Source organism: Coturnix japonica, chromosome 16, assembly GCF_054131305.1.
Source record: "Coturnix japonica strain WE chromosome 16, WE-NBRP24, whole genome shotgun sequence".
NCBI lineage: Eukaryota > Metazoa > Chordata > Aves > Galliformes > Phasianidae > Coturnix > Coturnix japonica.
In genome coordinates this window covers 1,957,244-1,984,874 of record NC_140678.1, presented here as the reverse complement: position 1 = coordinate 1,984,874, position 27,631 = coordinate 1,957,244, and the positions used below count along the sequence as shown (strand labels likewise).

The 27,631-nt window shown below is 53.7% G+C and overlaps 3 protein-coding genes across 4 annotated transcripts; 2 read left to right on the top strand and 1 right to left on the bottom strand.

The window, feature by feature from the left end:
* Window positions 1-112: 112 nt before the first annotated feature.
* Window positions 113-2,240, top strand: PRSS57 (serine protease 57). Of its 2 annotated transcripts, none has more exons than XM_085517347.1 (5): window positions 113-664; window positions 879-1,032; window positions 1,123-1,267; window positions 1,451-1,711; window positions 1,790-2,240. In XM_085517347.1, the coding sequence occupies exons 2-5, from the start codon at window positions 953-955 to the stop codon at window positions 2,075-2,077; spliced, it is 774 nt and encodes a 257-aa protein (XP_085373473.1). In that variant the 5' UTR covers window positions 113-664; window positions 879-952; the 3' UTR covers window positions 2,078-2,240. The 2 variants fall into 2 exon arrangements, with proteins under 2 accessions (XP_085373473.1, XP_015741878.2); XM_015886392.3 differs by lacking the exon at window positions 113-664 and adding an exon at window positions 712-781.
* Window positions 2,241-3,408: 1,168 nt separating this feature from the next.
* On the bottom strand, window positions 3,409-11,259 carry FSTL3 (follistatin like 3). The gene is made up of 5 exons (XM_015886362.3): window positions 11,085-11,259; window positions 7,907-8,092; window positions 5,878-6,093; window positions 4,532-4,759; window positions 3,409-4,427 (listed from the first exon to the last, which is right to left on the bottom strand). Exons 1-5 carry the CDS (start codon window positions 11,149-11,151, stop codon window positions 4,375-4,377), a joined length of 750 nt encoding a protein of 249 aa, XP_015741848.1. The 5' UTR covers window positions 11,152-11,259; the 3' UTR covers window positions 3,409-4,374.
* A 6,936-nt stretch (window positions 11,260-18,195) lies between these two features.
* RNF126 (ring finger protein 126) lies at window positions 18,196-27,539 on the top strand. Its single transcript, XM_015886354.3, has 9 exons — window positions 18,196-18,292; window positions 21,603-21,661; window positions 23,333-23,396; window positions 23,870-24,111; window positions 24,673-24,741; window positions 24,822-24,891; window positions 25,119-25,212; window positions 25,893-26,008; window positions 26,224-27,539. Exons 1-9 carry the CDS (start codon window positions 18,218-18,220, stop codon window positions 26,371-26,373), a joined length of 939 nt encoding a protein of 312 aa, XP_015741840.1. The 5' UTR covers window positions 18,196-18,217; the 3' UTR covers window positions 26,374-27,539.
* The last annotated feature ends 92 nt before the right edge of the window (window positions 27,540-27,631 follow it).

Here is a 27,631-nt window from a genome sequence, read left to right as displayed (position 1 = left end):
GCAGACCTGAGGGTGCCAATGGCAATCCCACCCCCCCCAGCCCAACATATCTGCCCCCACTGTCGGCTCCTCCGTTTCCCGGTGACGGTTGCATTGGGTAAACCCTGGCAAACTGACACAGGAAGCCCAGGACAAGTTGCAATCCACGGTGGCATTAAGAAATCTGCCCACCACTGGCAAGCCCAGCTCTGCAGCAGGAGCAACCCGGCTCTTCGACCACCATCCCTTCAAGCCTGTACCCGTGGGGATGCAGAGCAGAGGCAGCAGCTGGTCGGGATGAAAGGCAGCACAACACACAGCACCGGGCCACGGTCAGCCCTGGGGACATCCTTAGAGGTGTCCCTGGGCCATGCAGGGGCTCTGTCCTCACTTGTACCCTCTGTGCCATGGGGGATTTCATCCCAATTAGCTCAAGGCATGAGAGCAGCCAGGCATGTGCTGGGAAGCTGCTCTGCTTTCTCCCTTCCTTCCTTCATCCACTCTCTTCCCAACAAACAGCTTCTTCTCTGCTCCAGGGAAAGCTGCTGGGCAGTGCCACAGCAAAACTGAACCCTCCATCACCCCTTAGCATTGCATATCTCCATCCCAATCGATTGCACAAGGCAGCAATACTGAGAGGAGGAAGCAGAGGGGTATCTCTGTGCCCACAGCACCGCCCTGCAAGGTTATTTAACCCCCAAATCCTCAGGTGGCCCCATAGGGGGTGGTGGCCTGAGCTGCAGCAGAATGCTCACTGCTCTGCTCATCCTCAGCCTGGGGGGCTCAATGCTGCATCCAGCAGGTGATGGGAAGGTTGTGGCTGGGAGGGCTGGGAACTTTGCACCCATGGGCAATGCTGGGTGTCTGAAGGCTGGCTGTTGTCTCTCTGCACCCAGCAGGTGCTCACAACAGTTGGATCATCGGGGGAAAAGCAGCGGTGCCGCACTCCCGGCCCTTCATCGCCTCCATCCAGATGGACGGGCAGCATTTCTGTGGGGGTTTCCTGGTGTGGCCCAGGTGGGTGATGACAGCCGCCCACTGCCCCGTTCCCAGGTGAGTAGTTTCCCCCGGGTCCCATTCACACAGATACCCCCACATTGCAGCATTTGGGGGCTCCCATCCCTCCTCACATCTCCCCCTTAGGCACAACCCCTCCTTCCGCGTGGTGCTGGGAGCTCACAGCCTGGAGCAGCCCGAGGAATCCCAGCAAGTGTTCGGTATCGAGGAATCTATCGCTCATCCCCTCTACGACCCTCGGTCGGTGGACAACGACATCCGTCTGCTCAGGGTGAGCCCCGGTGCCACGGGCAGGGCTGGGGACCGACACTAGATGTCAGTGTACTCCGAAGAAGTGCTGCCCCCGGGATGGATGATGCCCGTATTCCGGGCACCTCCTGTCTCCGGAGCGCACTGGTTCCATTTAGAAGGGTCGGGATATGGGATCATTACTTGCCCCCCATTCCATGCCCAGCTAAACCACACGGCCGAGCTGAATGCATTTGTGAAGCGCATCCGCCTGCCCCGGCCACACATCGACCTGAAGCCTGGCACCCTCTGCTCCGTGTTGGGATGGGGGGACATCTCCAACTACGGCGAGAGACCCATCCAGCTGATGGAGGTCAACACCACCATCGTCAAGAGGAGCCTGTGTCGGACCCTATGGAAGGGCCGTGTCTCAGGCAACATGATGTGCGGGGCCAGCCGCAATGCCACGCTGCAGGGCGTCTGTGCGGTGAGTGCCACGCATCCATCCCAACCCTCCCATCCTCCCTGGCCCATAGGGCTGTTATTAACCCACTCTCCATCACAGGGTGACTCTGGGGGACCCCTGGTCCTCAAGGGGAAGGTTTATGGTGTCGTCTCGTTCTCTGGGGAGAGATGTGGGGACCGCCGGTACCCCGACATTTACACCAGGATCTCCAACTACATCGAGTGGGTGCACCACGTTGTGCTCAGCCACCGCCAGCCCCACGAGCAGAGGAAGCACAAACTGGGCCCAGGGAAGGTGGGGAGGGATCAAAGAGCAGCAGGGTGGGGAAGGCCAGGCCTCTCACATCCCCCTCCAGCTCCAAGGGGTTTGATGTTCAATGGGAACTGACACCAGGGCTCATCACTCCTGCCTCAGTTTCCCTGCCTGCTCTAAGGCAATGGAGGGGGCTGATGGTAGTGAGGAGCCCGACATCCCCCTGGCTGCACAGGGAACTCCAGTGCCACACTTCCCCCCTTGCTGCATCACCATTAAATAAAACCTCATTCCCAGACCTCTGTCTGTTTGCCCTCTCTCTTCCTGTCTCACTCCCACCTCCTATGGGGCCCCAGCTCAGCTCTGGGGTAGGAGAAAACCCTACAGACGCTCTCCCCCTCTCCACCCCAGCACAAGCTCACCCTGATCTGACATAGGAACCCTGCAGGGACAGACCAAGGGACAGACCAAGGGACAACCTCACTACACACAGTCTGCGACCTCATGGTTTGTACAGCAGGGAGCCCAGTGGTGGCCTTGGGGACACCTGGGTTGTCCAGCAGAGGATGGAGAGCCAGGGGAACCTCAGATCTCTATGGGTCCCATGGGAGGATGATGCCAGAGCAGGGCTGCCAGCCCCGGGGTGTTCTCACTGCTGATGTGTTTGTCCCAACTCACCCCAGACCACCCAGAGACCAGGGGAAGGAGAAGCCTGACTCCCAGAGCTGTTCTGGAAGGTGAAATCTTTTGCTCGCTGGCATTGCTGCATGTCATTTCTGCAGCCCATTCCTGCTGCATGGTGTGGGTCAGCACCAGAGCCATGATGTCAGTACTGTGAGATGCAGCCACCCCAGCTCCTGCAGACCTGCATGGCACCAAGAGCCCCATGGTGTTAGCTGCTCCCCAACACCCATCCCATGGGCAGGGACACACTGCAGCCGTGCTGTTCCCTCATCCCCACATACAAGGACACAGCTGGGGCCACAGCAGCACCGCCCTGGGAGCCACCAAAGCCACTCTGCAGGCTGCAGCCTCCGCTTTGCACATCAGGACTCAATTAATGGCAGGAATTGTTTTGTGAAATACCAAACCCTTACGGCACACACTGATATTAGGAACACATTTGATTTGCATCGCTCTTTGCCTCTCTCTCTCTCCCTTTTCCTTTCTCGCTGCTGCTGCTCACAGACTTGGCTGGGTTGGAAAAACCATGACACAAAGCTGAAACAGATGTGGTTGGTGGCCCAGGAAGGTGCAGCCATGGAGCAGGAGCTGAGCTGAGGCTTCACCTGCTACCCGACCAAGTCAAGGCTGCCCCAACAGGGCCAGAAATGAGGTTATAAACCCAATTCATCACAGATCTCTCCAGCCAGCTTCCATTGCAGGTAACAGAGGGGAAAGTGCTCCTCCATTGAAGGGCTGCAGCAGCCTCCAGGGCAGTGGAGCAACGCAACAAAAGCAGAAGCTTTTATTCAGTTTTTAATCGTAATCCAAATTGTAACACGGTCATAAAATGCTCCTAAATGATACGGAATAGGAAATGTATACGTTCCTATAACGCCTGCCTCAGCAACCAGAACACAACCATACAAAAATAGAAAATAGGGTATTTATATATATATATATATATATTATGTATACGGCATTCATATAAAGGCGAGGTGTCAAGAGATGAGATGGTTCGTACACGGATCACAACGTACACACACAACAATAAGAGAGAGAGGAAGTTAAAATAAATACAGAGGGTGTTAAAAGGGAGGGGGGATGCAGGGCTGGGTGTCCCAGCAGCCCCCTGCCTTCCATATGGGTTTGGCCATGGATGGATAAAGGACAAGCAGCAGCGATGCTGGGAATAGAGACTGGAGCACCTCAGGGCAGCTCCAGCCTTGCCTCCTTCTGGAAGCTGGGTCTTGGTGGGCAGGGGAGAACCTTAAATGTAATCAGTCGCTATAAAAACCGCAGGAGAAAAAAAAAACAACATAGAAAAATAGAGATCTATCCATCACAAACGTGGCGCTGCTCCTCGCTCCGTTCCGTGCTGCTGCTGGCAGCTGGGGCTGAACCCCTCCGGGGAAAGATAAAGAGCAGATTCCCACTCGACCCCGAGGTCCTGGCCAGAAACGTCAGCAGAGTACCAAGAATTCAATCCAAAAATAAATAGGCCCGGGGCGACCGTCCAAGGACACGTTATGGGGTGGGATTGGGATGGGGGGGGGTGCGGCAATGCAGGCGCTCCCCTGATGCCCTGGGCATGGAGCAGTGCAAGGGATGTGAGCAGGCACGGCCAGGAGCCGTCCCTCTGCGTCTGCGTAGCATAGAGATATAAATAAGGACCTTTTTAAATCTTAATAAATATCAGGTATATGGTTTGTACAGTATACACATAATGCCCCTGTCTGCCGGCCGCAGCCTCGCGGCGGAGGAAGGATTCACACGTAGTTCTCCTCCGCGTTGTCCGTCTCCAGGGAGAACCTGGTTGAGGCTGGGGAGATATAGGGAGAAAAGGAGAAAGCAATGAGTGGGTATAAAGAGATTATGGCCCTACAGAGCCCCATTGATGGCCATAAGTCCTGACCCTTCCCTTACCCGAGCAGCTCCCGTAGTGCCGCACACCGATGGAGCGCCCCAGGTGGCACGTGGCCCTACGCAGGTGGCACGCGGATGGGTAGGTGATGTTGTTATTGCCACAAAGAGCGTGATCCAGGCTGGTGGGTTCAGGGCATGGAGCCGTCCGACACATCACACAGTGAGCGCTGCCTGTCTGATCCACCACGCATGTATGGGTGCCGGGGCACACCACGCTGGAGCAGGATTCTGAAGGGAAGCACAAGAGGATGAAGCTCAGCATCTCATGTAGAGTGAGTTGTGAAGTTCAGCATCCCAATCCCATAGCCCCTGCACCCAGGAAGCAATAAGGAAGCAGGAATCATGCATGCCATGGGGAGCTAATGTCCTCACTGCAGTTCTCAAGCTGGCTTGGCCACCAGCACCTATGCATTGCAGAGGGAGCAGGGCAAATCGGGACCTGGGGAGGGCTCAGAGCCCCATAGGAGAGCAGGGAGCCCATGCACCCCACCCCATGGGCTCTGCACACCAGCAGCCCTGGGACACAGCAGACCCACCGTACGCCCCGGATGCTGTAAACAGCTCAAAGCCTTCCCTCCTCCTCCCTCTGTTTTCTTGCTGGATTGGAAGGAGACTTGGCATCTGCAACTCCCAGCTTGCAACTCACATTTCTTGCCCCAAATTTTACTGTGCAGTCCAGAGCTTGACAGGCAAAGCATTTCAGAGAGGAGGGCTGGCGAAAATAATCATAATAATTCTGACAGTTCTTGGCAGGGCAGAGGAGGATTACTGCTCTCTTTAACAAAACAACACAAAAAGGGGCTCGATGTTTGGAAGTGACATTTTACGGACTGCTATTCCCCAGCTGCAGCAAAGCTGAATCCCCCATCGGACTGATGAGCTGCTCCAGCATCCCTTGGCCGCCCGGTTTGAGCTGCCACAAGTGCCAGCTCTGCTGCTCCACCCTGCACTGAGGACGATGCGGGGCCAGAGAGCTCAGCCATGAGTTAACCCCAGGTGGGGAGATGCAGGTGGGGGCTGCGCTTGGACCCCCATGCAGAGCAAACCCAGCCTGCAGATCTGTTCCCATGGAAGGGGAGATCAGTCTGCACAGCACAGGGCAGGATCAGCTCCCTGATGGCCAGACTGATAGAGAGTGTGGGGGGAGGAGATGTGGGGATGGTGACCTGATGTGCTGGCACAACATAACAGAGCAGCACAGCTCCTCATCACCACTGCCAAGCTGTGTAATCTGGGGGAGCTCATTGCTGCTCATCCCTTTTTACCCTCTTAGATTCAGCTTGAAAGCAGCAAGATCCACAGGATAGGGGACCCCAAGAGCAAGGCAGGGGTACGGCAGAACCTACTTTTGCATTTGCCCTGGTACATCACTTCCAGGTCGGGGTGGTCTCTGCACTTGGCTGTCAGCAGGTCGCACTCATCACGGTAGGTGTAGCCATCCGAACCGCAGACCTGCAGCTTGCGGGGCAGACTGGAGCAGTCAGGAGCACAAGCACATTGGGGCCTCCCGTGCTTCATCTTGCACACCTTGTCGGGGCCGCACACCACCCCTTCACAGCTCTCTGGGGACAGAGGGGAGCACAACAACGTCACAGCTCACAGCAGCACCCACAAAGCATTACCTGGAGCTGCCCCTGGGCCCCTGCAGCACGAAGAGCCGCTTGCAGCAGCATCTGGATCTGCTCAGAGCTGCGGAGGAGCAGGTCGTTGGCTGCAGCACAGAGCCATCATCCAACACTTAACCCAGCCAGAGAGCTGGCCCTCAGATCAGCACCAGCTAATTCATTTCTACGGATTTATTTTTTTGGAAGGAAACATTTCTTTTTCTTATGCAATGGAAAAAATTCTATCTCTGTAAAGGCCCCAGATCCTCCAGAAGGAACTGGGCTTTGCAAGTTGTCTGGGCAATCAAGAGCTCCGCTTTAATCAGACAATACCCAGCCCTGTTTTGCTCCAGGCCTCCGTGACTTGAACACAAGAGCAGGTCACAGCAGAGAGCGGCAGATCTCCCCCCCCCCTACCCCCCATCCCATCCGCTTCCCAGAGAGACAGATGGACACATTGTCCCCTGGGTGCCTCCCTGCAAGGACAGCATTGGGCTCAAAGGGACCCTGCAGCCACCGCATCCCTGGGGGGCAAAGGACAAGGAGGAGACAGCCTGCAAGGAGGGGGGAGATCAAGGCTGGGAGCCCCTCATCTCTGCCTCCAGATGGTCACAAATGCCACCTGGGGATAAGGGAAGCACCAGGACCCAGCTCCATCACACCCAGCAGGAGGGAATAGAGCCCTCCCCAGCCCCAACTTCACCCCAGAGCAGGAGGGATTCCTGCAGACAGGGTGTGTGCTGGGAAGATGTCAGCGGGGAGATAAAGAAGGGAGATTTCCCTTCAGCAACCGGGTCACTTCGGGAGACAGCAAAGGGAGGAGGGGGAAGGGGAAATCCCCTGTCTGCTTGGCCAAGGTTCCCAGGAGAAATTCCCCGGTGGGAGACGGGCAGTTTCCTGCTTTGCTCTCTGATTTCCATAGCTGGGACCTGCTCTGAACAGCTCTGAGGGGAGCACAGTGCAGCTGGTGCACACCTAAGTGGGCTCCATCCATCCCATTGCAGCAGCATCCATCTGTAATGATCCCAGACCTGGAACCAGGGGGTTGGACAGCCAGGAATCACACATCCCAGCAGAGCCACAGTGCCCAGCTATGGTTCTCCTGGAGCAACACCCAGCCCTCAGCTTAGGGAGCCCACCCAGCTCCATCCGACCAGCACAGCTTTCCCATTTATCTCATGGCCACTTTGTGCTCAGGTCCCACTCCCAGAGCCTGGGCAGCCACAGTGCCCCTCTATGGGCTGCCCTGCACACCCCCATCCCCATTGAGCACCTGCCATGTGTTTCACAGGGCATAAAATCCAACCCCAAGCACTGGGGCTGCAGTGGGACCTTAGAGGCACTGGAAGGAGTTGTTTTCTTAAGAGCATTTCTCCCCACCCCTCTTTAAGCAAATAACTCAGTGACCTTCCAAAGACCTGCTCCCGATTCCTGTGGTCAGCAGGTCCTCAGTGGGTTCTCACACGACCACGCAAGTGTTGAGAGGGGATCCGTGCCTGTGGCATGTGCCAAAACATCTGGAAGGCCTGGAACTCACAGCTGGAGGGTTTCCATTTTTGGAACTGTCTGTTATGTAAAGCCATCTCACACATACGCTCTTGGCTTCGTCGGGAGGAGGAAGGGGGAGTAAAAGGGGAAGAAAGGCATCTTCCCGTGAATAAAAAGGATATCAATAATAGAATGGCATCGGGAACTGCTGCGTGGTTCAGTGCCACCCCCAGCACAGAGCTCAGCCCCAACTGCTGCCCCCATCCCGCAGCCTCACACTCACCTTTGCATGGATGACAGGTCACCAGCCCCAGGAAGCCCAGCAGGCTGATCTTGTTGCCTGGGTAGGTGTAATTAGACCAGGCCACGTCCACGTTGCCGTTGGCGCAGCACTCTTCCCATGTCACTCCAGTCTTCAAGATCATGGTGCACTTGGCCTCCTTCCCCTGCTGCAGCCAGCAGATCCCACCTGCAGGGAGGGCAGAGGATGGGGTGGCACTATGTGATGCCTGGCAGCATCCCCTCATATCCCCACACCTCCCAGCAACCCCTGCCCAGCTCACAATGCACCACGAGCCCCACGGAGGGACCATCCCTGCAGCACACAGCCCCACACACTCTGCCTTTGTGAGCAGGGCACTTGACACAGCCCTTGGGATACAGCCAGCCCAGCGGCATCCGATCCCACTGAGTCAAAAGCCTGTTTGTTCCTTAACCTCATGAGCAAATCATTTATACTATTTTTTTGCTTTTTCTTTTTTTTTTTTTTTCTTCCCCTTTTTGTGAGTGATTCCTTTGCAATTTCCGCCTCTGCAAAGCAGCCTCTTCTGACGCTTATTTGGGTTTATGTTCTCATTAGTTGCGTTTGAGGTCTGTTAAACGGCTAAAGATGTGCTTGGAGTTGGGGGAAGGGACGGATCCCTCTGCCAGATTCCAGCACGGGGCTGGAGCTGCTCTCCTCCAAAGCAAAGGCTCATCTATGGGGCATCAACACCCCCCCAGTCCAGCTCCCCCCAGCCCCATTTTGCTTTGGAATTCCATAAGGGAATGCTGCTGTGGAGGTGGCAGCTCCATGCAAGGACCTGAAGCCATTCATGTGGGTATGGATAGAACAAAGCCCACTGGCCCTGTGGGCATCCAGCAGCACATCTGGGCACCTTGGAGCACAGCACGGTGCCAACATGGCCCTGTACCCTCTGGGAATTTATCCAATGGTTCTTTGAAGCCCATTTATCCTCCATTATATCCATCCTGCCATCTCAATCCCCCTTATATTACCCAGCTCTCCAGAAGCAGCCACACACACAAAGCACCCGGGGCTGCAGCAATGCCAGCACTGCTGGATGTTGGGTGCTGGCATGTGGAGCTGTGTTTACTGCTATGGGCACCTGCACTGACATCCTTTGAGTCTCAGCACCAGCTTGAGGACCCTGTATAAAGCTTGCTCTTTTTTTGCTCCTTCTGGACTGTAAGAGAAGCTCCATTAGCAGCCTGAACACTGCAAATGGTGCTGCTGTAGGGGAAGCCGGAGGCAAGGCATGACCTGAACAGGAGGCAGAGCAGAATCCAGCTCCAGGTCAGGTTCACTCTATTGCTGGGTCTGCTCCCACAGCAGCAGGCAGGAGCTGGGGTGCTCTCATGCCAAGAGCACCTGCCCACATGCACACTGCAAGCCTAGAGCTTCCCAGACCCAAAGCTCTCCATGGTTTTTCTATGGTCCATGGGTGCCTGATGCCCACGGGGAGAGGCCTCCAGGGAAGAGCCAGCAGGGAGCCTGGAGCTGCTTTAAAACAGCCCAGGAGATTCCCATTATGCTGTGCATGTTGTGCCAGGAGAGCATGGTAGCAAAGCCAGACTTTGCCTTGTTCTATAGTCCCCAGTGAGAGCCAAAAGCCTCCTGGTGCCTGCAGAACCCAGGAGATAAGCGCGTAAGTCTGCGAGCATCCCAGCAGGGATCTTTGGTTACTCCAAAATAGCTTCATTTGCAGAATCATTGCCACCAGAAAGTGAGCTGGCAGCTCGCGTGTCTTTAAGCAAAACCAATAACATATCAAAAGGTGAAGCTTCCATTGGATGCCATGCATGGGAACCTCCTGCCTTCACTCCAGCACTGTGGGTCCAGTGTTCCCTTATTGCATGGCAGCCTCACTGTGCCCCAGCAGTGCTCACATGGAATCGCAGGGAGGCTGAGCAAGAGGACAGCTGTGATATATGGATGCAGGAGCTGCTTTCACACCTCCATGGGGCTGAGTCCCACTGACACAGCAGCACTTCAGCTCCCACCTTCTGCTCCATCCCCACGCATGTACCCACATATTCAAAGCAGCAGATGATGGGCAGGGAAGGGGGACATGGCCCAGGCTGTGTGGGGGCCCCCCAGGCACTACATCCTCTGGGCTTCCCTGGCTGTATCACTTGCCATGCTCTCAGCCTTTAGGCCACGGGCTCAAGCCAGGTGTTGCACACAGTGCTCACACCTGGGGCTTCTCAGTGTTTGAATGGGATCTTGTGAAGCAGGGAGAGGAAATCCCACAGTCTGGGGCAGTGCTGCCCGTGATTCTGAAGGCTGCATCACCTCCTAAGAGCCCCTCTGCCCTATAGGGCACCTCAATACAGTGCTGTCCAGGAAGTGCTGCTCCCTGCCCATGCTGGCAGTGAGTGATGGAGACAAACGTGATCGTGTGGAGGGGAAGATGGAAACTCCAGAAGTGCTGCAGAAGCGGTGCTGGCAGGCAGCAGCCTCAGCTGAGCACAGAGAGGCTGAGAAGGGCTTGGAAGGGTGATTGGAGCCCAGGGGTCCCAACCAACCCAGACATGGACATGGCCACCAAGTTGCCTGGATGCCAACAAGTGCCCGTACAAGCTGCCAGCACAGTCATCTGAACAGGGAGGGGTTGGAGTTGGAAACTCCACACCCAGCCCATGAACTGGCCGTGGCTCCCAGTCCTTCCCAACCTAGCGGAGTAGTTTGCACAGCACTGGAGCTCGATGGACCATGAGCTGCAAAACCCTCTATGGGACTCCCTGCAGGATGGGCAGCTCCAATGGTTGCATTCACCTCCAGCCCCGTGTTGGAGCCGGGACAGCGGGCTGATGCGTGGCATTGCCCTGTGTCAGCAGGGTCACACAGCCCAACAGGGCACTCACTGCCCACTGCTGCGCCCCACAACCGATGCTGACAGAGGCAAAAAGGATGGAGAAGGTCCAGGAGCCTCCGGAACCAACAGCAGAGCCCCGCTCCCGGTTCAAGTTCAGCTCCATCCCTCAACCAGCACCCGAGGACGCTGGGACCCGATGGGACCGAATCGGAGGACAACCCGGTAACGGAGCCGGGACTCGGGGCCGCCCCTGCCCCCGCCCCAGGCACCTGCCGGTAGGACGGGACGGGACGGGACGGGACGCGGCGCATCAGCTCCCGTCGGGTGAGGCTGCCCCGTTCCTCCAGCCCCGAGCGCTCTTACCGTGAGCGGCGTCGCCGCCGACGAGGCTGCAGAGGACGAACAGACAAAACGGCAGCCGGAGCGGCATGGCCGGGCCGGGCCGGGCCGGGCGGCGGCGGGACGGGACGCGACCGGGACGCTCCGGGACCTGTTGGCTGTGAGGCTGCAGCGGGGGCCGGCGGCGTTATAAAGCGGCGGGGCGGTGTGAATCACCGGGCGGGGCGGCGGGCGGGACGGGGGGGGACGGGGCGGCGGGGAGGGAACGGGGAAAGGGGGGGAGCGGGGAGCAGAGGGTGAGGGGTGATGGCGTGGGGGGAACGAGTCCGTGTGTCCCTACGGCCGTGTGTCCCCGTGTCTGTGTGTCCCCGTGTCTGTGTGTCCCCGTGTCTGTGTGTCCGCAGCTGGAGATGCAGAGGGGGCAGTGGCACTGCCGGCTTTTGGGGCACCCCCGGGCATACAAAGGGTTGGGGCAGAAAGAGCGAGTTTTGCATGGGGAGACCCCAATGAGTTGGTTGCTGCTGGGGTTGGTGCTACACCTGCCTGACACTATACCCCTGTGGCCAGAGTGAGCCCCCCGACCCCATCTGAACCCTCAGAACCCTGCTGGGTTTGTGCTGTGTGGTTCCTTTCAGCTTTGCTTCCCAAGCAGCTGTGCAGCTCCACAGCCCGGCATCACCCACACTGCGACATTAGGGAAACTGAGGCATTGTCAGGTCCCGCTTCCTCTGCAGCAGCAGCCCTTGTCAGATCAAGCCCTGCACAATGAGGGGGAAAAGGAGAAGGTCTGGGGGGGGATGTACCCCCCAAAACACACGCTGTCAATGAGAGAGGGGGTCCTGCCCAACGTCATATGGTCTCCTGCCCAGTGCCATCCTGCCAACACTGCACACTGTGTATTGGGGTGCAGCCAGAATCCTCAACATCAGCCCAAAGCAGAGAGCCAGGCCACAGGGTCCCCTCCTGCCTCACTCCTCCTTGCTGCTGCTCCAGGGGCCTTTTCCAGCCCATGAACCTCCCTGTCCCTCCGCACCGTGCAGCTGAGGGGAACACGTTACCCTTTGCACTGGCCTCAGCTGAGGTCATGTTTTCAGCAGATCTGGCCTGGCTCTTTCAGGAGAAGGGGCCCCATATGGATGGCCCTGGGGAGCTCGCACCACCCCTCTGCTCCAGCAGCAGCCGCCTCGCTCCGAGCTGGATGCCAGCACAGCATGAGAAGATCACTCTGGTGCAGGATCTGCCTGCGTGTAGTTTGGGTCCAGCAAGACACAGTGGCCACATGGTTGGGGAGGGATGTGATGCCAGCAGAACCACAGGCAGGGTGATCATGTCTGCTGCCACTGCCACATCCCTCCCTGCCAGGCAATGGGAACTGGGATCTGCTGGCTCTCCATCGAGGTTGATCTCCCCTCTCTTCTCCCTCTGCACCCCCAGGGAGTGCAGAATTGGGTCTGGCTTTGGTGTAAGTCATAGGGCATCGCTGAAGGAGCCCTTGGGGCCTGGAGTGCCACATTGTCTGTGAGCAGAGTGTGTGCTGTAGGGCACAGCAAGGTGCCTGCTGTCCCAGAGGAGGATGGAGGGGGCCTGGGAGCATGGGAAGCACAGGTCTGCAGCATGGTGATGAACTCAGGCTGAGCAGCTGTCCCTGCCTCGATCCCATCTCTGTGCTCCCAGCTGCATGTGCCATCCGCTGCAAGCAATTGCCCATGTAAGGGCAGAGGGCTGGGGAGCCAAATCCCTGAGCTGGACTCGATAAGAGAGCAGGCAGTGATGCACTTGCTCACATGTTCATGGATGTCAGAGGAGCTTCACAGAAGCCAAGAAGGGATTTTCCCTGGCCGAGAGCAGCATTGCACAACCCGCATGTCTGGCAGGGATGGGGTCGTACCTCTCTCCAAGCCACCACATCTGGATGGAGCAGCCCAGCTGGTCTCTGCATTCTGGCTGTGGACAGAAGGAGCTGGAGGCCAGGAGGGGAGCAAGTCAGGCCCCTTATTCCTTCTCTAAGTGACAAAGGGAAGCACTGTGCCGACGGCTCAGGATCACCCCATGCTCTGCTGTCCTACAAGCACTGCTGTTTGTGAGGAGATGGGCTTGGGGAGGGGGACGGGGCTGGTTCTCAAGCAGCACTGGGAGCAGAACCCATCTGAGCTGCGAGCTGATGGGGACCCACTGCATCCCCTGCTGCACCCACCAATGGGGCAGGTAGCAGTTGCGAGCCTGCAGGATGGCACTGATATAGCAAAGGGAGAGAAAGAATGGGAACCATGAGAGAAAGCTGCCCTGCTGCAGCACTGGGGCAGGTTTAGGGCCTTGCTGCTCTCCTGGAGCTCAACTCCTTGCTGTTTGGGAGCCAAAGCCATCGGCCCACACGTGGGGCTCGGGGGCGGCGGGCAGAGCTGGGACAAAGGAGCTCTTTGCAGCCACAGTGAATGGCAGCCTTGCATCTGACCTTTTCTGTCTGGGTGCTGGTATTGTTCTGGGTCAGGAGGTTCCCGTTACGCTTTGGTCTGCAGCAAGATTTCAGGCTGAGGTTCAAGATGCAGCTGTGACTCTGTTCTCTTAAACTGCCCGGATCCTTTAAGGAGGGAATCTCGCCTCTCTCATCAGTTCAGGCTAATTAAACTCTGCTAAACCGATTAGAGCTGCAATTTACAAGCAGACAGTCAGTTGAGAAGTGTTTCTCCCAGAGCACGGGGTCAGGGCACACAGGTTTCATATTGACCCTGTGGGTGTAGCTGGGAAGTTTTGGACAAATCCATCAGGGTTCCAGATGTTGATTCCTCCCATGAAGAATAGCAGGAGGCCCCAGCAGCCCACTACCCTCCCTGCACTAGTGCAGCAGCACTTGTGCAAGCAGCAGCACCCATGTGTACCCCCAGGATGGGGTTGTTGGGGTGCTGGGGCTGGCGGAGTTGTTGGGTGCTGCCCCAGGGGGCTGGATTTTCTCTGTCGTGCCTGCATAGCTCCAGCCAGGCAAACCAGGGAGTTATGCATTGCTCACAGCTGCATCACCGGCGCTGGGGAGAGAGCACAGGGCTGAGTGCTGTGTGCTTCAATGCCTGGTTGGGCTCACTCCACCCCCAGCTCTGACACGCAGCTTCGCCCTGTGCCTGGGGCAGCAGCGTCACCTCTTTCCGAGCCTCAGTTTCCCCATCTGCTGCTGCAAGATAATGCTCCTCTGCTTGATCCTGCACTATCTCACAGGAAGGTTGCATTAGCAGTTAGCTAATGGCTACAAAGAGCTTTGAAGATGAAAAGCCGTGAACAAATGCCAAGAAGTGCTGAGCTGGATGCTCCTCACCTCAGTAATCGTTTCATGTTACTGGGACACTTCCACTTCTGCAAAATGAGAGGGAAGGGTGGGAGCCTGAGTACGGGGAGGGGTGCCCAGCTTCCCAAGACCTGCCCCTGCAGATCTGATCAGCTCTCGTGTTCTCATCACCTGCAGATCCTCCAGCCTGACGTGCTGCTCCCAGCTCTGCTCCCTGCTGCAGCATCCTTGGGTGCGCTGCACACTGAGCACCTCACCACCCAGCCTCATCTCACAGCCCCCCAACCCACCTTGCCTCTCTTTGCCACCTCTCACGCCGCTCTTTGGTGTGTCATAAAAGCTCTCCTATCGCAGGCAATTTGATTTAATTATTCGGGGAAGAATTCACAAGGCGCTGTGTCAAATGTTTAATTAAAACCTCGATCTGTGCTGCTGCCTGCACCCCGCCGTGCGCTTTGGCAGCGATGTGCTCGGCACACTCTCTGGCTGCAGTTGGATGGGAGCTGTCTGCTCCAGCTTTGGAACCCCAGGAGCTCTGCCCTGGCTGGGAATACCCAGGGAGGGACCCATTCTGCTTTCTCATTGTGCCTAGTGTTAAACCAAAGCACAGCAGAACTGCTGGGAGCATCCTGCAGGGCAGCACCCACAACTCTGCACCCATAGTTCTGCTCCGTGCTGCTCTTCATGGCTTTATCCTGATGCCTCTTTCCTTCCAGCAGGGGAAGAAAAGGAGCAGGGTTGGAAATGGATTGGCTTTAGTGTGTCTTCCAGCACCAGCTATTCTCTGATTCCGTGGGAGGTAGAAGAAGGAGCATGGGGGGAGCAGGCAGAGGGGAGGCAGTAGGGGTGTCCCGGGGCCCCGCGCAGCCAACGAGAAGGGGCTGTGTGTGATGGAGTACATCTCCCTCTGAGTGAAAGAACAGATGTCTCTTGTCTGTGGCCTGCAGTTGGCTCTGGTTTTCATCTCTCCTGTCTATGCACACGCAGATTTATAGCCGCCTTAATTAGTTCCTTACAAAACAATCTCGTTGCCCGCATGTCTGTCTGAGCCCCAGGAGGTGCAGCGGGCAGGAGCAACGTGGGGTGGCACAGCCGTTCAGCAACCCTGGATGCCTGCAAGAGCTCAGGTCACCTGCTGGGGCTGGGGGATGCTCCTAATATGGCCCCATAGGCACAAAGGGCTTCACCTCCTGCTGCATGCAAGGGATGCCTGTGATGAAGCAGAGCAGACACTCAGCTGCACACATGCACAAAGCCACCTGAGCACATGTGCAGCTATTCCCTTGCATGTTTTGCTCTCTCCATGCTTTGACCTGCACACAAGGTCCCCCACGCACAAAGCTGCACGGTGACACACTTCTCCGAGCACCTTTCACGCCGTGTAAACAAGCAGTGACTCAGCTGCCCGTGTGGTTTCCCCAGTGGAAATGCTTCGTCCGCCGCTGTGGAAAGAGCAAAGATTGCCTGCAGGGAAGAGCCAACAGCTCCATAAAACGTCATGGAGCCGTGCGGGTCTGAACGGGGTGCAAGGGGAGGTGGATGGGGTGAATGATTCCCAGCCTGAACTGGGAGGTGTGTATGAACTGTGGCAGAGCCATTGTGGGTCCCACACCTCCCACAGAGCCCCATCTACCCCACAGCTCCCTTCAGACAAGAAAACTGACTGCTTACATAGCCCAGGCTTGCAGTTAGTAGAAAAAAAACCCACCATGTTTTTCACATTAAAATTTCCCTTGAAAAAAAAACAAAACCACACAACAAAAAAACACAATGGTTTAAATTAAGCATAGGAAAAGAAAAGCAAAGAATCAAAAGGGGGATGGGGGGGGGGCAAAATAGTTTTAAAAAGGGAAATTTGGGGTGGAGCCCAGAATTGGAGCACTGAGAGCTGCAGTTTAACCCCATCCCATGGAGCTCCTGGAAGCAGGTGGGGACTATACAGCAATGAATGTGGTTGGAGGTGATGCTGGAGGTGAGGAGCTTCAGCCCCAGACAGGACAGGGAGGGTGAGGTGGTTATGGGGGGGGGATGCAAATCGTCTGATCTGTCTGTGAGAGGGAATTCAAAAGGAGGCCGATTCAAATCCGTCGTGACACGAATGGGTTGGGGCTGGCAGACGATCCCTGCGGTGGTTTGTTAACAAATCTCGCCCGCTTTCCTTTGAGTGGCCTCCAATATATTAATTAAAATAAGCAATTAGACACGATCTGGGTGGAGAGGAGCAGGGAGACCAGCTGCACCAGTTCTTCTCCCTTGGCAAGGAAAGGTGAAGGAAGGCATTGGGGTTTGGGGAGTTCTATGAGAGAGGTGCTGAGCTGCCCACAGCTACCTGCAGGTCCCCAGACTGACACAGGAGAGCCAAGCAACAAGGATCACCTTCCAGCAACCACTTTGTATGAGAAGACAGGGGTCCAGAGGGTAAACCCTTATAGAAAATGACGTACCCATGCATACCATGGTGGGAGCAGAGAGGGAAACCAAGCTTAAAGCCACCCAGGATCTGCTGGTTTGAGGTGCTTGCCCTTTCCAGAAGGTCCACATCCACCCCCAATGATACTGTGAGCAGGAGACCCTCACCCCCTAACAACATCCCATCCCCTCCATCCCCCCCTACACAACAGGAGATGGGGCAGGCAGAGAGGGAGTGCCAGGGGGGAAACACGTCTGCTCAGTGCAACGTCTGTGCAGAACAACAGCCACATGTCTGGGCTTTATCTCAGTGCAGCACATCTCGTGTCAGCAAATCCCTCAGTCACTGGGTTTTATCCACGGCCTGCAGTTTGTTAATTAGAGAAGTTCCTGCCTGCAGGGCACGCTCGTGCCAAGAGACCCTGATGCTGGGGATCCTCAGCCCACTGACACCCTCAATGCAATGGGCACAGGACCCAGCACCACACACGTGAATGCATGCACAGGCACACACACATATGCATGCACACACGTGCACACACACACAGAGCCCACGGCAGCCCCCCATCAGCCACTGGCACCACTGGAATTAAGTCATGTCTCAGGAGGTGAGCTCATCACCAACACCCACAGCCGGGCACTGTGAGTGGCAGCAGAGGTGGCCGCAGGCCCTGCCCAGCCCCATTGGGTACCCTGGGAACGTGGCACTGCATCTATGCCAGCTGCAGGAATGCGCCCTGCCCTGGGGCCTGCTCCCATGTGAAACCCAGCCTTCCTCCTCCTCTTCCTCCTCCTGACAGTGGCATCACGCTCATTGCCTCTCCTGCAAAGTCTCCTGTCAGGCTTATGGGGTGGCTGCCAGCCTTGTGCCATTTGCACCATCTCCTGAACCCTGGAGGTCTCATAGTGAGGCTGATGCACTCCCATGTTCATGGGAATTCAGATCTCTGGTTTGGGGTCACAAGGGGACACTCATCCCTGAGGTGTAGCCCAGAGGTGCCCCCATCCCGTCCATCCCCATCCCATCCCATTCATCCCATCCCATTCATCCCATCCCATTCATCCCATCCCATTCATCCCATCCCATCCCATCCCATCCCACCCCACCCCACCCCACCCCACCCCACCCCATCCATCCCATCCCATCTATCCCATCTATCCCATCCCATCCCATCCCATCCCATCCCATCCCATCCCATCCCATCCCATCCCATCCCATCCCATCCCATCCCATCCCATCCCATCCCATCCCATCCCATCCCATCCCATCCCATCCCATCCCATTAGGCTTTATGACCAAGATGAAAAGGACAGATTTGGAACGGGAATGGCTCAATAAACCACGCCCTCCTTTAATTAGCACCACCCACTCCGCGCGTTTCTACCGCCGTCCCTTTTTGTCCCCTCTCGGCCACCGTCCCCTCCTCCGTGCGTCGCCGGGTGGGGCGGGGCGGCGTGGGGGCGGGGTGGCAAGATGGCGGAGGCTTCCCCTCAGCCGGGCCGCTTCTTCTGCCATTGCTGCTCGGCCGAGATCGCTCCCCGCCTGCCCGTGAGTCCGAGGAGGAACGGGAGAGACCGAAGCGGGGTCGGGGGGGGACAGCGGGACAACGTTAGGGCGGGTAGAGCCCCGAGGGACGGGCACGTGGGGGATGAGGCCTAGTGGGGGGCCGGGTGTGAGGGGCGGTGGGGGCTGCGGCCATTGGGGGCAATGGGGGGCGGGGGCGTGGATGGCGCAGGGCCGGGAGGGAACGAGGGACCCCTGACTAACTTATTCCTCCCCTATTCCTTCCTATTCATCCCCTATTCCTTCCTATTCCTCCCCTTTTCCTTCCTATTCCTCCCCTTTTCCTTCCTGTTCCTCCCCTTTTCCTTCCTATTCCTCCCCTTTTCCTTCCTATTCCTCCCCTTTTCCTTCCTATTCCTCCCCTTTTCCTTCCTATTCCTCCCCTTTTCCTTCCTATTCCTCCCCTTTTCCTTCCTATTCCTCCCCTATTCCTTCCTATTCCTCCCCTATTCCTTCCTATTCCTCCCCTATTCCTTCCTCTTCCTTCCTCTTCCCTCCCCTCTTCCTTCCTCTTCCCTCCCCTATTCCTTCCTAAGGGCCCGGCCTTAGTGTGGTTGTGTGTTGGGCCCGCTGAGCTGAGCGAGGCCTCGGGTTGTTCTGGAGCCTTTTGGGGCCTCCCTGGGGTCTCTACTGGAAATATGGGCCTGCCCAGATAGTGGCGGTGCTGGAGGCCGGGCTGGGTGGGAGCTGAGCTCTACACAGAGCCCCTGTGGACGTAGGGCTGCTGCACACACCATGCTGCCCATCTGCAGAGCCTTGGCTTTGATTCCAGGATTCCACGGTCGTTACTGAGTCTGTCCTGAACCGTTTCATAGGGTCTTGTGAGAGCAAGGCATTGCTTTTTAGTTTTAAAGCATTCATTGCGTTCTTAAAGTCGCCACCGTCGTGCCTGTATGTGTGTATTTACTGTGGTTGGTTGCTTCGATTGGGGATGAGTTTAGGTTGGAAATGCTCTCTGTCCTTTTTGCTCTCTCTTAGTGCTTAGGTGAGGCTGGGCCTTAGTGGCCATTGAGCAACGTGTGTTTGAATCTGAAGACAAAGCTGCTGATTACTGAGCAAACAACCGGGCTGGAGAAAGTGGCTCCGGAGCTGAAAGGCTGTAATTCAACAGCAGGAGCCGCTTCTTTGTGTTCCAATGCCCTGTGTTGGGCTTGGGCCAGCAGAGCACATCTGGTAGCAAGCATCAGGCTCTGGCAGGGAGCTGACAGCTCATGTCATTGATGGCAGATCTTGTGAGCAGTTATTGTGTTTGTTCTGGGATCCCATCTTGCTGGTTTCACTTTCCAATTGCAGACCTTGCTGCTGAAGGTAGCATTGCATGCACTGGGGAAGGATTCATTCAAACAACCTGAAAAACAATGAGCTGTGACGTTTGTGCTGTTCCAGCTGCAAAGGAATTTGCTGATCTCTATATTCAGAGCCTGTAAATAAAGAGAAAACAACCCCATGCAACTCCCTTATATGGGAGAGGTGAGAGAATTGCACGACTGACTTCATAAGTGTGTCACAGAATCACAGTCGAGCGTAATATTTTATCCTGATGATGAAAAGTAAACCAGAAAGAGCTTATTGCAGGGATAATTGATGTGTTTTCTTGTATTGTGTGTGCAGGAGTTCCTGTATGCTGGTGATTTGGTGCAAAAATGCTCTTGAAATCAAACATTGTGTTAATTCTCTACACGGAGTTATTTCATAATTGCCATCCTAAGGAGCCCTGCCCAGAGAGGAGGATAACAGCTTCTCTGTTATGGAACTGGAGGGTGTTTGTTGCTTCCTTATCTTGCTGGGTGGACAGAAACAGGGTTGAGTGGATCTGCTGCCTTTTGTATTTCATCTCTTTTCTGTGCCTTGAGAAGCAAAGCCCACATTGCTGTCAGCTCCTCTTCCTGTGAACCCATTGAATTTGCTTTGTGCCTTTGGATAACTCGGATGCAGCAACAGCAAGGGTGTGAAGTTTCTATACGGGGCCTTGTGTATCTCAGGTCCATGACAGCTCAGTTTGGGGCTGGGTGCAGCATCTGTCGCTTCCTCTTGTGACTCAGTGGTGCCGTGTGGTGTCACTTCTCATGTGGCTGCCTTGTGTCAAACAGCCAAGTGATTCCCTTTGCTGAGCTGAAGTGCTCTGGGCTCCTTCTGGCTGCAGGTGTGCTCACAAACTATAGATTCCTTACCAACACCAAGAGTTGAGAGGGTGGGGGGAATGGTGGAGAAGTGACTGTAGCAAACTCTTGAGGAATCCTGCCCTGAATACACAGGCTGTTTATTCTGTCACATTCACTCTTCAGCATTAAAAGCCACAAGGGTGGCAGTAGCTCTCTGTAATGAGCACCGAGCGTGGGAGTGTGACATTCTGCTATTGTGTGCTGCAGAATGACCCACTTGTGTCTCCTCAAGCTTCGAGTTCTGGGAACCCCCCCCATAGCTTTCCATTAAGTTCTTCCTAAGTGAGAATGCTGCTGTAATTAGCTTGATTCCTTCCTTGTCTTGTTCATTAGGATGCTTTGGCTTCCTGGGGGGTGTGTGTGGTGGGGAGAAGCCCTACAAACACAGAGATATTTAAAGGGCAATGTTTTAGTGCTCCCCTTCTGGGAAAGCTGCTGGGTTGGTTTTTACTTCACTCTGAACTGCATCACATGTTACCTCATGTTTTGTCTGTACCGGGGATCAATTAGTATTATCCACATCTTACATAAATCCAAGTTCAAAGCAGGTTCAGGCTTCACAGTTTCCCTTCCTGGTGGGGTGATGGGTGGTTTTGGGGTCCTTCTGGCTCTGCAGTCTCTGCTTGCTGTCTGTGCCAAGTCATACTGTTACCCTGTCTACTTCTTAATATAGTTTTCACAGTATCTCTGTTCTATCTGTAGAATGGTTTGGCTGGCTAAACCAATTTTACCCTTAAAATAAAATTAAATGGGATTTAAAGCTGGGTTACAAAAGTGCCCAACCAGGTGGCGAGTGGAGTTCTTCTGTCTACGTAGTTACTCAGTCAAGTATCTTTAATCTGGGTAGAATTCCCTACCTCACAAGTACAAGACTGGTGTGATCTAGGGGGATTCAGACTGACTGCCTCTCTGATCTGGTTATTTGTGCAGTAAAAGTGAATTGTGGGGTCACCACGGGGTAGAAATACGACATACTGCATCCAATCCACAAGGTAAAGCTGCTACTTAAGATGCTACAGGATGGCTTTCCTGTGGTGGGCTCATGGGGGCTTTCATACCTGGTGGTGTTCTCTGTATCACAATGTGGGTTTTGCCAACTGCTTGCTTTTCTCATTGTGTTTCTTCTCCTTTAGGACTACATTTGCCCACGGTGTGAATCTGGTTTTATTGAAGAACTTCCTGAAGAGCCAAGGTAAGGTGCTGCTCTCAGAGTCCATTGCTAGGGTGCCTTCAATCTGCAGTGTCACATACTACACAGTTTTTAGTTCTTCTGGCCAACATTTGGCCTGTCTTTCTTTACTGTGGTTATGTAGTGCTTAATATGCATAGCCTGCTGGTAAGTCAGCAGTGGTAAAGGGCAGCTGGAGGAATGTTGTGTTGATTCAAAACAAACAGGAAAAGGTGTCAGAGCCATTCCTCATGGCATGTGATAGCTCTTAACTTTCCTTTGAGTCATCAGGGCAGAGATAACGTGAAGAGGATATTAAGATGCTTGAATGCATCCAGAGAGATGGTGAAGGGCTGACAGGCATGTGCTGTGAGGAGAGGCTCGGCATGCCTGGGTTGTCAAGCCTGGAGGAAAGAAGGCTGAGAAGCAACCTGACTGCTCTCTGCAGCTGGGGAAGAGCTGAGGGACGTCTGTTCCCTGTTCACCAACAGTGGGATGCGTGGGAGCAGCACAGAGATGTGCTGGGGAAGTTCAGGTGGGGCATCATGGGCCCTAACTTTGTGTTAGCCCTGAAGAGGTTTGGCAGTTGGACTTGATGATCTTTGTAGGCCCCTTACAGTTCTATTCCTGCTGTCCAAGAAGAGAAATCTGCAAAATGGGGGCTGTATGTAACATGGTTTGAAGTACTAGTAGCACTACACCTTGACTGAGACTTTGGACTCTGCACTGAAGCAGCTGAGATCTGTATTCACATGCTTTACTGACGACTGAGAAGTGGCACTGCTCTCCCATAGGGTCAGAACAGACAAGAGTAGAAGTGTCTGAATGTCTCAGATGCATTTGCCAGTGGTCAGACTGAACAGCACAGAGTCAGGCTGGCACACACAGCTTGGGATGTGTCTCAGTTGCATGTTCTCAGAGCTGGCATTGGGGTGGTCTTCACAGACTGAGGTTTCTGCACTGAGAAGGTGATGTTTTGTCTCACTGCACCAACCCAGAGGTGGAAAATCAACCCTGGATAATCCTTCCTATGTTGGTGACTCTCTGTGATCTTAGAGAGAGTCTCTTAATTGCTGAACCTTTTGGGTTTTGTTATGTGTGATGTCAAAGTGTAGACCTGGATACTGAGTAGGAAACCTTGCAGCAGCGTTAAGTGCTTCCAGCGTTCCAGTGGCGTTAAGAGTTTTTCCCCACTCGGTCACATGCTTCTGCAATAGAGAAGTTCTTTTGATTGAGGATTAGACTTGAGAACATCTGGGTCATAGTGGTCAGGGTTTGGTACCTTAAATCTTGTTGCCCAAGGGAACCAGCTGACTTGTTTGAGGTGGATTGTGCAGGGAATCTTTGCTTGGTGGGTAGGTCACTTTTCCTTAACTTCATTAAACTGGAATCTAAAAGGGTGGGGAATGACGGCTGATGATGTGAGCACTGAGGGCTGTAGGGAGTGAAAAATAGGAATTCCAAAGAGAAAAGGAACATCTGAGAGCAGACTGACTTCTGTAGGTCCAGAGCATAAGGGCGGGTGAGCTGACCTCTGTGGCTCCTTTCAGCTCTGACTAACTTCCTGTGTGCTGTTAGGAGCAGCTTTGCTGTTTGCTCATCATTGGGTCAAATTCATGTCCCTCGATTCCCTCTGCTGGGAAAATCTTTTCACAACACCCTCCTGACACTTGGCAATGCTTGCTTTCTTCTCAGGAACACCGAGAATGAAACTAGCACCTCTGCATCAACCAGTGATCAGAATAGGCATCCTTTTGAGGTAAGTCGTCTCTCTCTTCAAAGGTTTTCTCTCTTGCCATTGAATCAATGTGTCTTTCCATTAGAGTATTGTTTATATGTTCCCTCAATTTTTGACTAAATATGGGGGAGGAGGTATTAATGGCATCCACATGCTGCTCCTGAAATCTCTGAATCTCTGCACATAATATTTTTAATAGGACCATCATCTGCAGCTTCATATTGTTATGTGGGGGGGGGGGGGGGGGGGTGCTAAGCTGGGATTTAGAGAGCTGGCTGGCATTTTGCTATGCAGTAGCATGCAGCAGCTACAGAGAAACCAGGGAAGGTCTGAGTTTCTGTTCCCTCTTCAGCTACTTCTGAGCATGCACTGGGCACCTGTATCAAGCAAGGGCTCTGAAGATACAAATCATAGTTGAGAGGCTGGTGAAAGACTGCAAAGTCGATCTATTTCTGTTCTCATCACAATCTACTCTCGAATTCTCTCCCTTCCAGAACGTGGATCAGCACTTGTTCACTTTGCCACAGGGCTACGGCCAGTTTGCCTTTGGGATTTTTGATGATGGCTTTGAGATTCCATTTGGGTCCAATGTTCAGTCAGAAGACAACAGAGACTCTGAGAACAGGAGGGAGAGAGAGCATCAGTCCCGGCACCGGTACGGCGCGAGGCAGCCCAGGGCTCGTCTTGCCACACGGCGTGCTGCTGGCAGGCACGAGGGTGTTCCCACACTGGAGGGGTAAGAACAGCTATTGGGGCTCTTGTGTAGAAAGCCTTGTTGTTTTTCCACTGATGAGTTCACTGCAAATCATCCTTTGTTTCTTCCTCCTCTGTTTAATGTGTCAGGCTGCTCATAGGTACAGCTGTGTGGTGTGAGTGTTCTGCTTGCATGCCCAGCTCTGTCCTCTGTGAGTTAATGCTTCTGGATGGTCAGGGTTCTGCTCCATCTGACGAGCTCTTGCCTTGAGTTTTAGGGGTTTTCTACCTGAGCACAGCGACCTAAGCTGCAGTGAGGCTGGGAGGTTTGACCCTCCAGCACACATTAAGAAAGCATTTCCTGGTCATCACTGGATATTGCAAAAACATCCTAATAGTTGTGAGGAAAAAACAACATGAACCTCTAGAAACTAAGACTTCAGTTCCTTTAAAAGCATCCTGTAGTCACTTACTGTTTCTGTCAGAACTTCCATCTGGATAAAGCCTTCAGTCTTCTCTTTGTCAATGAAGAGCCAGTCAGACTTCTGAGCTAGGAATCAGCAGACACGGATTCCTGTTTAATCCTGGTTTTCTTGTCTTTCAGAATCATTCAGCAGCTGGTCAATGGAATTATTGCACCTACAACAATACCAAACTTAGGACTCGGTCCTTGGTGAGTTGAAGCTCAGCTGTTCTTTGTGAGGTTCTGCTCACACTTCTGCCTGAATTTAATTATCATTCTTATTCTTAAAGGGGAGTCTTGCATTCAAATCCAATGGACTATGCCTGGGGTGCTAACGGCCTGGATGCAATTATTACACAGGTAAAATTAGTGCTATAATGGAGCCTCGGGGTTCTCCCAGGTTCTTCCTAAGTTGTCAGCACCTGTTGTGCTGCAGCAGGAACAAACCACTGTAGGTGTGGGATGGGAGATGAGGTCCATAGCACAGGGGAGGCTGGATTCAAGTGCCCTGGATTGGTAAATGAAGAGATTTCTGCATGCTGCTGAGCTCACATCATTCTGCCTTCTGTGGCCTATTGTTTTTTCAGTTACTAAATCAGTTTGAAAACACTGGACCACCACCAGCAGACAAAGAAAAGATCCAGGCCCTCCCCACGGTACAGATCACACAGGAACACGTAGGTGTGTATATCTCTTCCAGCGAACTGTTCACAAAGAGGTCTGTGAAAAGCTCTGTTTAACACTTTCTTGCGCTTTTTAACTTAGTCTGTTAACACCTTTGAGGTCTAAAACAGCTCAATGTGGGGAGAAAGCTGGAATTATTGCTCTCTGCTATACTCATGCAAAGGAAAGGGCAGAGTAGACTGGTTGGATTTGCCCTGGGGAGGCAAACTGTCTGGTCCAAAGAATTCAGTGTGAATAGAGTTGAAAAAGCACATGTACGCTGATGGGCAGGGCTGCAGCTCTGTGCTGGGATGTGCTGACAGCTCTGCCAGGCTTTACTGTGAGCTGGATGAGAGTTTATTGGTTGGAGAGACCCAAATCAAACACTGGATGCTTTGTTACAGGTACATGTATGCGTACATGCATCCGTTCATTGAACATGTTTTGTATGGCGGTGCTGTGAGGAAGGGAACAGCACTGCAAACCCAAGACAGTGAAAGGGGTAACAATGGTGGTAGGGAATGCAAAGCAGCATCTTTTTCCCCTTGCAAAGATGAAGCAGTGAAGCAGACAGAAACCACAAGAGCTGTTTGGGAGGGTAAAGGGAGAAGGTGATGGGGTCACTTTCTCAGGGTGATCAGGTACTTTGTTTTCTGCTTGATTCTTCAGCTGTGTTTTGCTTTCCATTTACAACACAGATTCTGGGTTAGAGTGCCCTGTGTGTAAAGAAGACTATACAGTTGGGGAAAATGTCCGACAGTTACCTTGCAATCACCTATTCCACAACAGCTGTATAGTCCCTTGGCTGGAGCAGGTTAGTGCCTTCTTGTGTTTCTCTCTTGGGTTTTGTAGCACTTGGATGTTTTCTGGTGGTACTTCTCTGCTTTGTGAATGTTTTTTACACCCTCATGATGAGGCCTAAGCACGAACAGGAGTGTAATCTTTGTCCTTTGCCTTGACAGCTTCTCCTGTATGGTTTCTAATCCAGTTTCCCTTATGAATGCTTTGCTTTCTGTCTGCTCTCCATAGCATGACACGTGTCCTGTGTGTCGGAAGAGCCTCAGTGGACAAAACACTGCTACAAACCCCCCTGGACTCACAGGGATGAACTTCTCATCATCATCCTCCTCCTCTTCTTCCAGCTCACCAAGTAACGAAAACTCATCGAACAACTCATGAATCTTAATCCAACCCTCTGTCCCTGGGGCCCTGTCCATTATCCTTCCTTCCCCAGCCAACATAAGCAGCAAAAGGGGCTTCCAGAGCAGAGCAAGGGGAGGGTAGCAAGGGGGGGGGAAGCAGCACCCCCAGAATTCCCTTTTGAGTTCTGAAGACACGGAGACTCTGGATCCTTCAGAGATGAGAAGCCTCAAGTTCTGTCATGGGGAAAGAGCTCTGTTAATAAAATTCATCCCTTTGCCACGTGGACTTTTACCAATTGCAGTGAAAAAGGCTGCAGTGCTCCACAGATGGGGAATCCTAAAGCACCGAGCTGATGGTTGCAATTCAGAACGGAAAGGTTGTTTGTAAGGTCTTGAATTTGAGATTCCTTTTTTATTTGATTGCTTTTCCTCCTCCTCCTCCTCCCCTTAGATATCATCTCTTCTGCTTTGGAGATTGAAATCTTTAAGAATGAAAGCATAATGATACTGCCTCCCTCCCAGCATCTTCAGCTGGGGAGGGCAAATAGTTGTCACTGAGCAAATGAACTCTTGAAACAGACCCCATTTATCCTTCCCCTTCCCCTTCATCTCGAGTCCCATTTTTTCTTTACAACCTTCCGCTACTCAACACTGAAAAAAAGGGGGTTTTTATAATTTTAAATTATTACTGCTGTTGAAATAAATGGACGTTTCAGCTCAATGAGACGTTATGCATGATTTTAAGGAATACTACAGGGTAAGGTCTCCAGAGACTGCTGTGTTGAGCAGCCTGGTTTCACCCAAGGGCAGGCTGGGCTTGTCCGAGCCCTCCTTGCATACTGAATGCAGCTATGCTGGGAGCTCCAGGCTTCAATATGGCCAATACCCCTCTGTGCATCATCAGCCTATGGGTTGTTGAGGGGCTGGCTGCAGGATTGGGACTAACAAACAGACTTGCCTGGTCCTTTTGGTATTTTTTACATCTCCCCGTTGCAGTTCTGAATAGATTCTTTTTCCCCCGCTGTTAATATCAGGACTGGGTGTGAATCAGAGCAAGGACCAGCCAAATCTCATTGTGATCAAATAATAGACAGGAAAAACAAGATTTTTTTGTTTTGGAGAGGAGAGAGAGAGAAAAAAAATGTATTTCAAAGTTACTTAAAATACAGCTGATTAAAAGTAAAAAAGGAGAGAGAGACGAAATACCTGGGTGTGTGTTTGACACTTTGTGACAGAGCTGTGGGTCAGAGAATGAGAAGAATGTGACCAGAGGTGGCATTGACTTACCTGGGCTG

What these genes read in the sequence shown, in the direction of transcription:
- RNF126 (XM_015886354.3), top strand. Translation starts at nt 18,218, where the DNA reads ATGGCGGAGGCTTCCCCTCAGCCGGGCCGCTTCTTCTGCCATTGCTGC. An exon ending in AACTTAGGACTCGGTCCTTG is followed by an intron (nt 24,742 to 24,821) that starts GTGAGTTGAAGC and finishes TTATTCTTAAAG; the next exon opens with GGGAGTCTTGCATTCAAATC. An exon ending in TGGATGCAATTATTACACAG is followed by an intron (nt 24,892 to 25,118) that starts GTAAAATTAGTG and finishes TTGTTTTTTCAG; the next exon opens with TTACTAAATCAGTTTGAAAA.
- PRSS57 (XM_015886392.3), top strand. Translation starts at nt 727, where the DNA reads ATGCTCACTGCTCTGCTCATCCTCAGCCTGGGGGGCTCAATGCTGCAT. An exon ending in ACGACATCCGTCTGCTCAGG is followed by an intron (nt 1,268 to 1,450) that starts GTGAGCCCCGGT and finishes TTCCATGCCCAG; the next exon opens with CTAAACCACACGGCCGAGCT. An exon ending in CGCTGCAGGGCGTCTGTGCG is followed by an intron (nt 1,712 to 1,789) that starts GTGAGTGCCACG and finishes TCTCCATCACAG; the next exon opens with GGTGACTCTGGGGGACCCCT.
- FSTL3 (XM_015886362.3), bottom strand. Translation starts at nt 11,151, where the DNA reads ATGCCGCTCCGGCTGCCGTTTTGTCTGTTCGTCCTCTGCAGCCTCGTC. An exon ending in CGGCGGCGACGCCGCTCACG is followed by an intron (nt 8,093 to 11,084) that starts GTAAGAGCGCTC and finishes CCCTCCCTGCAG; the next exon opens with GTGGGATCTGCTGGCTGCAG. An exon ending in GACCTGTCATCCATGCAAAG is followed by an intron (nt 6,094 to 7,906) that starts GTGAGTGTGAGG and finishes CTCTGTCCCCAG; the next exon opens with AGAGCTGTGAAGGGGTGGTG.